The sequence below is a fragment of the Arvicanthis niloticus genome, chromosome 6, assembly GCF_011762505.2.
Source record: "Arvicanthis niloticus isolate mArvNil1 chromosome 6, mArvNil1.pat.X, whole genome shotgun sequence".
In the NCBI taxonomy this organism is placed as follows: domain Eukaryota; kingdom Metazoa; phylum Chordata; class Mammalia; order Rodentia; family Muridae; genus Arvicanthis; species Arvicanthis niloticus.
Genome location: NC_047663.1, coordinates 33,828,021 through 33,840,789, shown reverse-complemented (window position 1 = coordinate 33,840,789; position 12,769 = coordinate 33,828,021). Strand labels below are relative to the sequence as shown.

The 12,769-nt window shown below is 42.0% G+C and overlaps 1 protein-coding gene across 9 annotated transcripts in view; it reads right to left on the bottom strand.

Annotated features, from left to right (window-relative positions):
* Positions 1 to 5,703: 5,703 nt before the first annotated feature.
* Positions 5,704 to 12,769, bottom strand: part of Msi2 (musashi RNA binding protein 2) — a 371,373-nt gene continuing 364,307 nt past the window's right edge. For all 9 annotated transcript variants that reach the window (XM_034504709.2, XM_034504707.2, XM_034504708.2 and 6 more), the window contains one exon: positions 5,704 to 11,063. Coding sequence is in view for 3 of the 9 variants with exons in the window: in XM_034504708.2 (XP_034360599.1) it covers positions 11,022 to 11,063 (42 nt within the window). In the remaining 6 variants the exon portion in view is untranslated. The remainder of the gene's footprint in view (positions 11,064 to 12,769) is intronic.

Sequence of the window (12,769 nt, the reverse complement as noted above, 5' to 3'; positions counted from 1 at the left end):
AAAACCACATATCCTTTCTTCCCTATGTTGGTTTTGGTAGGGTTTTACCACAGCGACAGGAAGGAAACTAGGACAGAAGGTTATGTTGTCTTATGTTACAGAGACACAGGGTTCCTGACTCTTTGAGCTTAGAGACTCTATTAATCTAAGAGGCAAAGTGCCTAGAGTTTAGTAATGCTCTTCCTTTTACTTTCATGTCCATGGGTGTTTTGCCTACATCCATGTTTGTTCACCATGTGGGCCTGGTGCTTCCAGAAGCCAGATGATGTCAGAAACTCCAGAATTGGAGTCACAGATGTTTATAACCTGCCATGTGGGTAGTGGGAACCAAACTCTGGTCCTCTAGAAAAGCAGTTGTGCACTTATCCTATTGAGCCATCTTTCTAGACCTGGTAATCTTCTCCTCCTCCTCCTCTCCTTCCTCCTCCTCTTCCTCTTTTCCCTTCCTTCTATCCTTTCTTTCTTCCTATCCTCTTGTCCCATGTACTGCTCCCAAATTCCCTTTGAAAGATAGCTAACTTAAAATTGAATTTATTTCTGAATATAGGAAAACATGTTTTTGTTACTTAAAAAGAAATTGGGTGACCATGGCACACACGTGGAAGTCAGAGACAGCTTGTAGGAGGCACCTCTTTCCACATGAGTTCCAGGGATCAAACATCTATGTTCAGGCTTGAAAGCAGGCAGGTACCTTTAATGCTGTACCATCTTGCTGGTTCCATGTTTCTTCTGAAGATCTAGAAAAAACAAATGAAGCCAGAATCCTTTTTGGCAATCTACCCCATTCTTCCCATTTAATCTGAGTCACCATTACTGTAAGGAAAGGATTCCCTCCTCCCCATCTTTCAGAAGAGCTTCCCTGAATAGCCCAGCTGCTTCCTGCTTCATCCTTCTGTGTGCTAGGATTACAGGTGTGCCACCACACCTGGCTGGAGCAATAGGCTCTCTTTTTAAGAATATTTTTCTACTCCTAAATTTAAAAATCTCATATATGCATGCTTACATGTCTTAAATTTTATAAATACTCTATTTACACGATTTTTAGTGCACTAATCAGTTTCTTGGCATCTCTTCACCCTACCTTACCTTCAGATTTCAAGCTTTTCACCTCTCCCTACCTCCACCTTAGTGGTTCATGTATTATCACCTAGTTTACCCTTTCTTTATACTCAAGTAAACATCACATGACCTATTCATGGGCCACATGTTTTAATCGCTATTTTGCTTTATTCAAGTGTATGTCACAAATTCTGTCAAGTCATCTGAAATGAGTCTGGAGTCTCCTCTTCCTCCTCCTTCTTGTTTGGCTTGGTCTGTCTGTCTGTCTTTCTTTCTTTCTTTCTTTCTTTCTTTCTTTCTTTCTTTCTTTCTTTCTTTCTTTCGAGTTATTTATTTTATGTATATAAGTACATTGTAGCTGTATTCAGACACACCAGAAGAAAGCATCAGAGCTCTCTTTACAGATGTTTGTGAGCCACCAGGTGGTTGATGGGAATTGAACTCAGGACCCCTGGAAGAACAGTCAGTGTTCCTAACCGATGAGGTATCTCTCCAGCCCTGGGCTTGACTGACTTTCTCTCTCTCTCTCTCTCTCTCTCTCTCTCTCTCTCTCTCTCTCTCTTTCCTTCCTTTCTTTCTTTCTTCCTTTCTTTTCATGAAAAGGTTTCCCTGCATAGCCCTGGCTGTCCTGGAATTCACTCTGTAGACCAGGCTGGCCTCAAACTTACAGCGATCTGTCTGCCTCTGCCTCCCAAGTGCTGGGATTAAAGGAGTGCACCACCACTGCCTGGCGGCATCCTTATTTTCTATGTGAGTGGATCTTGTTTTCTTCAACCTTTCTCAAGTGTTGGGGAGTTCAACCATTATTACAGAGCATAAATATTTTTTTATAAAACTTACCTGTAATACTTTTCCAATTTCTATCACTGGAGATTTTTTTTTTTTTTTTTTCTGGAGAAGGGCTACTAATTTTTGTGCATTTATTTTGTATCCAGTCATTTTACATTAACCAGTTAGCAATTTTTATTTTATGTGGTTTACTGGTGTCTTTCCAAACCTCTGGGAGATTGATCTGGGAGATTGGGTTTGTGTTATTCTAACTATTCATTCTATCACCTTTGTGTTTGCACAAGTGCATGCCTGTGGAGACCGGAGGTCAACATCAGGTGATCTTCCTCAGGCGCTCTCCACTTTAGGTTTGAGTCAGGTTCTCTCACTGGAACTGGCTGATTCTGCTAGACTGGCTTGCCAGTAAAGCCCTAGATTCTGGGTGCAAACTACCAAACCTGCTATTTATGTGGGGGCTGGGATCAAACTCAAGTCCTTGTGCTTGCATAGAAAGCAAGTCCTGAGCCATCTCATTTTGCTTTCATTGGAAACATTAAACATTCATAGTAGGAGTAAAACCCCTACACCTTCGTTGGTTCGTTCTCTCTCTCTCTGTCTCTCTCTCTCTGTCTCTCTCTCTCTCTCTCTCCCTACCTCCCTCCCTCCCCCTCCCTCTTTCCCTCCCTCCTTCCTACCTCCCTCTCATACTCCTTCACTCTGAGTTAGGATCTCCTGTAGTCCAGGCTGGTTTAACATTTGCTATATTGTGACAGTTGACCTTGGATTTCTAATTCTCCTGCCTCCACCCAGAGGCTGCATGAGCCACCACACCTCTTTTACGTAGCGCTGAGGATCAAACTCAGGGCTTCTTGCATGTGCACGCTAGGCAAGCAAGTGAGCTATACCCCGGACCTCACATTTGTGCCTCTGTGGGTCTAGTCAATTTTTTCAGTATTAGATCTTTTAGCCACCCAGTGCCCTCTGGTTCATTCTAGTTTTCCACTTCTTAATGGTTTTGTGAATGTGTTAGGACATTTTCCAGTGCCTCTACATTTTTAACGTGTTGCTAGGGTTTGTTACCTTCTAGTGTCCTTAAAAGATTGTGTCTTTTAAGATTTATTTATTTTATGTATATGAGTACACTGTTGCTCTGTTTATAGACACACACCAGAAGAGAGCATCGGAGTCTAGTAAAGACGGCTGTGAGCCGCCATGTGGGTACTAGGAATTGAACTCAGGACCTCTAGAAGAGCAGTTAGTGTTCTTAATTGCTGAGCCATCTTTTCAAACCCAAGATTGTGTCTAAAAAAAAAAAACAACAAAAAAACCAAAAAAACCTCAACCCAACCCAACAACAGATTGTGTTTTAAAAACAACAAATAACCAAACCAAACCAAAAAAGTTGAGCAGTGGTGTGCAAACTCAGGAGGCAGAGGCAAGTGGATCTCTGTGAATTTGAGGCCAGCCTGATCTACAGAGCAAGTTCCAGGACAGCCAGAGATACACAGAGAAATCCTGTCTCAAAACATAAAACACACACAAACAAAAAGATTGTGTCTTGTCATTACATGTCATTACATTACATGTTGGGTGCGTTACATTTGAACTCTAATATGTGTGACATAAACATTTTCTAAAAAATATTTCTTCCTCCCTCCCTCCCTCCCTCCCTCCCTCCCTCCCTCCCTCCCTCCCTCCCTTCCTCTTATGTATATGAGTACACTGCAGCTCTCTTCAGACATACTAGAAAAGGGTATTGGATCCATTACGATGGTTGTGAGCCACTATGTGGTTGCTGAGAATTGAACTCAGGACCTCTGGATGAGCAGTCAGTGCTCTTAACCTCTGAGCCATCTCTCCAGCCTGGTATAAGCATTTTAATTCTTGTTCCTTTTTGAATTTTACATTTGCTTATTTTCTCTTCATTTACTTTCCCGCCTTCTGTGTGTTCTGTGTACACAGGAGACGTCCACTGGCCAATCACAGTGGCAAGGCCGTGGGCGAACAGCCTTTAACACTGAGTACCGGAACTTGTAGCATCAGCAGGAATGATGCTGGAGCATCATAACAACCCTGCTGGCTTCCTCTCTGTTTAAGCTCCTGGGCAGGTGCTAGACCTCGAAATCCTTTGAGTTGAGCAATGTGGGTGAGGAAGATATTCAGATGGACTTTCTCAGGAGTCTAACTCAGAATTCCTGGGATTCTGAAATCAGTACTTAATTAGCCTTCAGCCTGATGCTTTTCCTACTTCAGGACTGATGCTTTTCCTACTATGTGCTGCAAGGCTTACTCCTGGAAACCTGGTTGGGGTCATGAGTGAATAAAGGGAGGACAGACACTATAAAAAGGGACAGGCACATGGATACAGAAAAGCTGGGGTCATGTGGGCCACATGCACCCTGATGGAGGGGCACTAATTCCAGCAACGATGCTGACCTCAGCACTTTTATTATGTGCACAGGGGGAGGAGTTAGCTGAACTGTGTAGGAGATGTCTGTGGATAAGCAGCCTAGATTTGAACATTGAAGAGAAAGCTGTAGTTGCTAGTTTTTGCACTCACTGATCACCCATTAGTACACTCTCTTACATGCTGCCAATATTGACACTCAGGCCAGACAAGGGTGTCACCAGTTTCTGTGTTTCTGATGCACTGGTCCTTAACATGGCCGTGCCTGTGACAAGGGAGCTTGTTTGTGGACACAAGGGAGCTGGGCCTTACTCCCCAGGCTTCGGGTTAAAGCCCTTAACATGAAGTGATAAGCAGGGTACAGAAACTTGGAGGGACACAAGAGAACTCTATCTCAGGAGAGGTGGTGGTTTGAACAGCAATGGACTATTGTTTGAGTGCTTGGCCCATAGGGAGTGGCTCCATTAGGAGATGTGGCCTTACTGGAATAGGTGTGGCCTTGTTGGAAGAACTCTGTCACTGTTGACTGACTTTAAGGTCTTAAATGCTCATGGCAGGCCTAGTGTGGCCGTCTCTTTTGGTTGCCTTTGGATCAAGATATAGAACTCTTAGCTCCTTCACCAGCACCACATCAGCCTGCACGCTGCAGTGCTTTCTGCCATGATGATAATGGAGAGAACCTGTGAAACTGTAAACTAGCCCTAATTTAATACTTACCTTTATGAGTTGCCCAGTTCATGCTGTACTAAAACACAGCAACAGAAAACCCTAACTAAAACACAGGGCTTTGTTTCTTCCCTTGAAGCAGCTACTGTGAAACTCTCAGGCTCACACTTCATCCTGTATAAACTTCTTAGCCCAGGCTGTTTAACTCCAGGGCCCCATAACCAAGGCATGTCTCTGGTTCAGGCAAGCCTGAGCTATTATCTGTTACTACTGAGACATGGATTTGCCCCTGAGGAGCTGGGCCGCTGTTCTTGCTCTTTCTACAATGAGAGAGAGAGAGAGAGAGCAGCAAGTCTTACCCATGATCCATCTTTCTGTACAATTAGTCTGTGATCCTGATTATTTCTTCTAAGGCAACCCTGAGTCCTGAAGGGCAGACAGAGACCATGCTCCCGGACTTCCTTTCAGCACCTGCGCCAGGCTCGCTCATGCTCATGGTGTTTGCCTTGGACTCTTCTCTCATCTCCCATAAGTTGTTGTCAGGCCAGCAAGCAGGACAACAAGTTAACTCCTTGTGCACCCTTCCTCCATCTAGGCCCTGTGATCACAAAGGACCAAGGATCTGCCCCAATTCCAGGTGTGCTCGTCCATCCGACCTCTCTCTGGTCACTCCACAAAAAATGGCTTCTTGAGGGAGGTCACATGACCAACATCAATGCTGTACAGTATGACCCAGTGGCACACCAAACCCAATAGCAGCTTTGCCCACCCCAGCCTCTGCAAATGCAAGAAAACTAAACGACTCTGTTCAAAACAGTTTATTTTATTATTTTTTTTTGTCAGACAAACACATTGATTTCTGGACCACAGTAGAGGATGGAAACCTTTCACAAACTTATTTATTTGAAAATACAAATATAAAATTATACTTTCCACATCTGTGATGTGAGAGACTGCCATCCACATAGTAATTTTTTTTTTTTTTTACAACAGGGCTTTAAGAAAGCCACACACAAAGACCTGAAAGATGCTTGAGATATATATATATATATAGATACATATATATGTATATATATAAAAAAAATACTCACTACCAAAGTTCTCATCAGTTTCATACTAAAGTATAAAAGTAAGGGTAAGGTCAGCCACAGTGCTAGGGGAAGTTTTATTTAGATACATTTATGTCCACATGAAACGCTTAGACTTGCATCCTATTACATATGGAATTCCAAGTTTATAACACCATGAATGGCAGATTGGCTAGCCCACGCTACTCAAGAGCACACTCACAGACTCCACACAGGGTGGTACAGTATGTACAGAATACAGCAGTAGAAGCCTTCCACGGAGGCTCTGGAACTGTCTCTCAGTCCCGCTCCCCTCCCCCCTCAGGCCCTGCCTCCTGGAAATGAAATCCCGTCTGAGACAATACCTTCTGATTACTAAATAGCCATGTTTGAATTATGGTTGTTTCCCAGAGAGGGGTGGGTTTTATTTATGTTTTTTTTTTTGTATTTTAGTTTACTTTTTTCTTTCTTTCTTTCTTTTTTCTTTTCTTTCTTTCTTTCTTTCTTTCTTTCTTTTTTTTTTTTTGGTGCAAGAAAAAAAAAAAAAGAAAAGAAAAAAAGGAAACAAACTCAAATGGTCTTAAAGTATTGCTTCAATTCCAGCATTGCCTTGTGTAGTGTCTGTGCCCAGGACAGGGTTGAGCTGTTCACTTTCTGCTCTAGCTGAGGTGGGAGAGTTTGCCAGTGTCTCCTGTTCAGTGTGCTTCCCTGCAGCCTGCCCGCTTCCCTGCTCTCTCTCTGGCTGGCTGGCTTTTGCCTTCCTTGGAGGCTCTGGCTTGTAAAGCACATTCAAGAAAAAAAAAAAAACCCAAAAAAACAAAAACCAAAAAAACCCTCTTCTCTCCCTCACCTGCCCTCCAATTTCCCTCTGTCCCTGTGTGTCCCTTTCAACTGATAAAGAGAAGTATGGGTTAGTGTTTCTTCTGTAAACAATTTCATATGCAATATAATACAGAAAGCATGGCTGACCTTCAATTAAAAAAAATGTAGTAAACTATATTGCTTATTCTTGAAGATGCCGCTGCGGTGGGTGGATGGCAGAGTGAAGCGGTGTGGTATGGTTGTCGTGATGGAGGCTACGTCCCTAGCCCTAGTTTGCACTAAAGATCAAAATAGCTTTTGATTTTTCTTATTTGGAACCAAAAAATATCCCTCCAAATTCTCAAATTAAAAAAGAAAGAAAGAAAAAAAAATAACCCCTCCCAATCATCCGCCCCCCCCCCAAAAAAAAAAACAAAAACAAAAACAAAAAAACCCAAACTGAACACCTTTCAGGTCATTAGAACCAACAATTACCCAATGATTTTTATACTAGTCTAGCAAGATGTGTGTAACATTCACTGGCCGTGAATTGCTGCGCAGCGGAACATTGAATCGACAGCAACCGAGCCATGCTACCTTAAAGCCCAAGCTACAAGTTCAAATTAAGAGAATGGTCATGAAGGATTAAAACAAAACAAAACAAAACAAAAAAACCTACAAAGGCCGGTTGGGGTTACACTTGAATCAAGTCAATGAGCGACAGGGACAAAGTGTGAGGCTGTTTGGTTTTCCCAATGGGTGAGAAGAAGGCCACAAACCACACATGCAGAGGCTCCTGGGGTGGAGACCCAGGCTCAGTCATCTCCACCAGCCCCACATCCAGGCTGAAGTAGGAAGGGGACCAGGAGTCAACTGCTGCTCCGTCTCCCCTCTTGGGAGGAGAGGACCTTGGGGTCTCAGGCAGATGGATCTGGAAGCCAGAGAGTCCCCTGGTGGTTATTGATAATGCCAGGGAAGAGCCATTAGCCAAGAGGGTTTCTCCCCCAGGGAAGGCGAGAGGAGGGTTCCCACATTCGCTATTGAGCTTAACTGAAACAAAGACAAAGATGGACATCAGTGCTCAAAGAATTTACAAAAAAAAAAAAAAAAAAAAAAAAAAAATTGTTTAAAATGGACTTCTAGATGGCGGTGGGGTGGGGGTACTAATGATGAACCTTAACCTAGGTAGCCACTTGAAAACATATCAGATGTTCACAAGATTTGTGCTATGGGCTACTGGGTCTCTTCAAAATGTATATAAACATCTAAAACATATTCACACAGATTATCAATTTCTTCTGAGCATCCTTAAAAAAATATTTTTTTTTCTCTTAGTAAAATCATTTTAATATACCACGCCTCCCTCTTTTAAAAAATAAATTAAAAAAATCCAGTTTTGCATATCTAGTGTTTGCATTTAAGGTAGTATGGCACACCCTGCACAGGCAGGGGGGCAGGGACCTAACAAAACGCCGTAGAGTCAGCCGGCATTTGAACATTGTGAGACCTTGGGTTAGTTGAAACCACATCAAATCAGCAAAAATAAAAGTAAATTTGAAACTTGAAAAAAAAATCAAGGAAAAAACTGCCCCCAAATTATTAGCATTTTTTTTTCTTTTCATAAATAAGAGAAAGTTCTATCCTTACTGGTCCTAAATCTGAATAACTATGTCTATTTTTTTTTTTTAAAAACCTTAATTACGTTATACCTATCAATATGTACTAGAAGAGGAGAAAAAAAGTCACTACACTAGTACCAAGACAGCACACTTACAAGATAGCCATTTTATACATTATTAACAGACAATGATCAACAAAGAGCGGTCTATGAGGTGATGGGGTGTAGGGAGATGGACAGGGGCTGGGGACAGGACACCAGCAACGTGGACAGAAGAGTAATTAATTAATCCCCTCGCTAGACACTGAGTTGCTGGGAATAGTCTCTCTCTCTCTCTCTGTTGTTGTTTCTTAAAGTAAAAGTTCGATTTTGTTATTTTATGACTTGAGTAAGTTTTGTATTTTAAAAGCGTCCATCATTTTCTTAGTTTGGTTGTTTGGAAACTTAAAATAAAACCAACCAACCAACCAAACAAACAAATAAACAAACAAAAAACCCACCCTAAACCTTACCAAACAACCCAGCATTTTATTAAAAAAAAAAAAAAACAAACAAACACATGATTTTCTTTCTTAAAAAAAATAATAAAATGAAACAGGAGCGGGCTTCTTCCCGTCCTTTGTGAATTAGCTTTTTTGGAGACTTTTCATTTGAAGATGCTTCTGCGCTATCATGTCTGTGAATGTCTACCTTAGACTACTTGTTAGTAAAATTTATAAAAATAGGAGTGCAGCAGTCCATTGTAATAAATGTCGCGTTCAGTGTCTCATACTGGCTGTGCCTTAAGTACCAAATTTATAAACGTAACAATTTAAAAAATATTAATAAAATGTCAATATCACATTTTAAAAAAGAAAAAATATATATCCTCACTACAGTATGCTTTAATGCTTCTACCTACTGAGTTGTACTTCCTACAGTTGCTGTTGCCGACCTATTACCGATATTTTTCTTTAAAAAAAAAAAAAGTTAAATTAAAAAAACATCCTTCATCCTAAGTGTCTTTCCCCAACTGAGGACCATATATTATAACAGCCAAATGTCAAACTTGTGCAAACAGGAAGCTGTCAGTTTTTCCCACCAGTCACAGTGCAGTGATGTTTATATTTTATTTTTAAAATTCTGTTTACATCTATAATAAATTAAAAAAAACACAAAACTCTTCCATAGCCTCTCTGATGATACTTGCAGCACTGAGGTATCAAAAAGGAAAAAAATATATATATATATAAACTGAAAGGTTGCTTTTCTAATTTGTAAATAGAAAGTGAATGGAGAAAGGATGTATTCACGCAGGCTTATCCACGCCTGGCCCATGGATCCCCTGTCTGGGGCCAAGATGAGGGGCAGGGTGAAGAGAGAGGCAGAGTATCCTAGGACCCTTTGGAGGTGCTGAAATGATCGGACAATATAAAATGATCAGATATTTAAAAATTAAGACTGAAAAAGAATGCCCCACCCTGCCCCTCCCCTAAGCCAAAACAGGTGTGCTTTGAAACTTTAAATATGTCAAATATTAAAATTGTAGCTTTTGTTTTCCTTTTAAAAAACATCTTGGGAAAAGCAGTTTTTCATATTTTAAATAAAAATCTAGCTAGGCCATAACATGTGAAGCTGTGCGCAGAGAGGCTGGTAGGCTGGCAGGGCGCTAATGCAGCTCTTAGGTCTATCACGCCAACAGCGAGGAGTGGGGGTCCGGTGGCCCTGGCAGCTGGGTGCTCTGTTGTAGTACCGGCTTCGTCAAGCTTCCCCCCACCCCTTCCAGGGTACCTAACTGCCTGGGAGCAACTCCCTCACAAAAATATTTGATTCTCTCTTCCTTAATAGTTTCTATGTAGTTAATGGAATTATATTTACAACATTTTTTTGTTTGTTTTTTGTTTTTTAGAATTCACAATTTCAAAAAACCTTATATGACCTCTTTGAACAGAAAGAAAGAAAAAGCACTCATAGAAAAGGAGGAGCCTCAAAACATGGCCGTCCTTACCTTATTGCCGAAAATAGATAGACTTATGGTAACAGAGAGACGTCACAGAAATGAACGGCTAGAGAGTCTGTAAAGCAGCTAACTGTATGTCACTTCTACAACATAAAGTAGAGTCTATGCCCACCTCCCGCTCCGCATATCACAACTTCAATTCAGTGTGTGCTAAAGTCCCAGGTGAAAAGTCTTACAGTCTCAGAATTGGTACCAAAAATGGAGAGTAACATCACCATCTCAGCATCCTTTAAAAGTGAGAACAGAATCAAAACAAAACAAAAATTCTCATTAAAGGAAAAAAGAAAACAAAAGAAAGAAAGAAAAAAAACTCCTTAATATATAACGAGTATACTATGGTTAGCTTTTAACTAGATATTAAGCTAGGTGACTACCAGACTAAGTCAAAAATCACTACCAAATGTGATTGAGGGAGAAGGGAGAGGGAGAGGGGACCACCAAGGAAAACAAACAGAACCAAACCAAAATCATGGATTATATACACGTTTAAAAGCTGTTGTCTTATATTACAGCAGGTAGCCGATGGGTGAGATGAGATGTGTCAACCCTCAAGCCAAGTGTGCCACCTCTGGTTGGGATGAGGAGTGAGGCTGGTGGGGGTCCAGGTCTGAGGACGTCACCTAAACAAAGGGCCACTCAGAAACTTCGCCCAGTCTTGCCTGGACATCCAGGTATGCTCTGTAGCGTTGCGAGGTCAGGTGCATCCCGGAGAGAACATAGAGTTGGGGTGGGAGGGAGAAGAGAAATGTCAGACACACATATGGTTCATGCCAGGGTCTCAACTACAAAACTACCGTTGTCAAAGGATTAAGTTGTGTGACTGTGTGTGTGAAAACCAGCTGGGCTAATGACTCATTTCCTAGCTTGGTAAACCAGATATCTAGGCTGTGCCTGAAAGAGCTGATACAGGATTGTAACATTCTGGAGGTCCTGGAGGGAGGTAGAGTCAGAATGAGTTTCCACTAGTTGGTCAAATCACATATTGATAAAACAAAACAAACAAAACAACCCTTCTGCTTAAATTTTTTGTTTTCAAAGCTATGTTTAAGAAAAAATATTGTCAACAGGGGCAGTGGTAGTGCATGCCTTTAATCCTCGCACTTGGTAGGCAGAGGCAGGCAGATTTCTGTGAGTTCAAGACCAGCCTGATTTACAGAGTGACTTCCAGGCCAACCAGGGCTATACAGTGAAACCCTGAGTTAAAAAACCAAAAATGAAAAGGGGTGGGGGTGGGTAAAGAAACCTATTGTTAACTGTTAATAACTAATAATGTGAATCCATACTAGGAGATGATATACTGAGAGATAAATATAACTGTTTAAAAAACAAACAAAACATAAAAAACAAAAAACAAACAAACAAACAAACAAAAACCCCAAATAACCAGTTCTGGTCCAAGAAAACCAAAAGAGACCCAGGACTCAGGCTTGCTAACTGGGTTATCATGCATGGCCTGTGAGCCGGGGTTCTTCTGTGGATGGTGACTACATGTTAGAGGGTCACTTCTGTCAGAGGCAAATGACGTGCCTGCCTAGTCTTCCACAGCTGCTATGCGATCATGTGACTTGACCAGAAGGGCTGGGTTTTGAACTGCTGCTCTCCTAGCTACTTTATCCTTATATAGAAACCGAGTCTTAGGGCTGGATGATGGACATACACTGGGGGTAAGGACCTGCAGATGGCCTTATGAGGAGGGGGTGCTAGGGGTGAGGAGTAGATACTGACAGACCGGATTCCCGAGGACCTGCTGTGCCTACGCAGTCTTTGAGTCCCTCTTTATTAGACACTGAAGCCATCTTCAGCCTTCAGAGTTCTTGGCCCTATCAGTCCTCCTTGCTTTCAGAGGAACATCACTGTCCCCGAGCCCCAAGACCCAGCTTTATTAGTAGCGAGTAGCTCTTTTTCAGACTGTTAGTGGGTTCTGGCTCTGGCCAGTGATGGAGGATAACGGAGGTAAGGGATGGGACTGTTCACACACAGGATTTACTTGGTTAAGAGAGGCAGTAGAGTTAGTGGAGCAGCAACAAAGGAGGGCTCTAAAAGATTTGTGGAGCTCAACTCAACTGGGTTCCTCAAATGGTCCCCGTCTACTGAGTCATGGTTGCCTCAGGGCTAGAAGATTCCCCTCTACAGGAGAGAGGACAAACCCAGAGCTGGCTTTTCCTTCTCCCAGCTCCAAGAGTGAAAAGTATTGGGATTTCCCGAGTAGGACCTATTCCAAGGCCTCAGCTGGCACCTTTCCTTAAAGAGACACATTACTGGCCGTCTCATCCTCCGATTTATATGCCAGCACAGGACAGACCTTGGGCTTCCATGAGGATAACACCCCTCTGCCTTGAAGTTTTCTCAAGCATGACACTTAGTTTTGGAGAATGTGGTAAGAG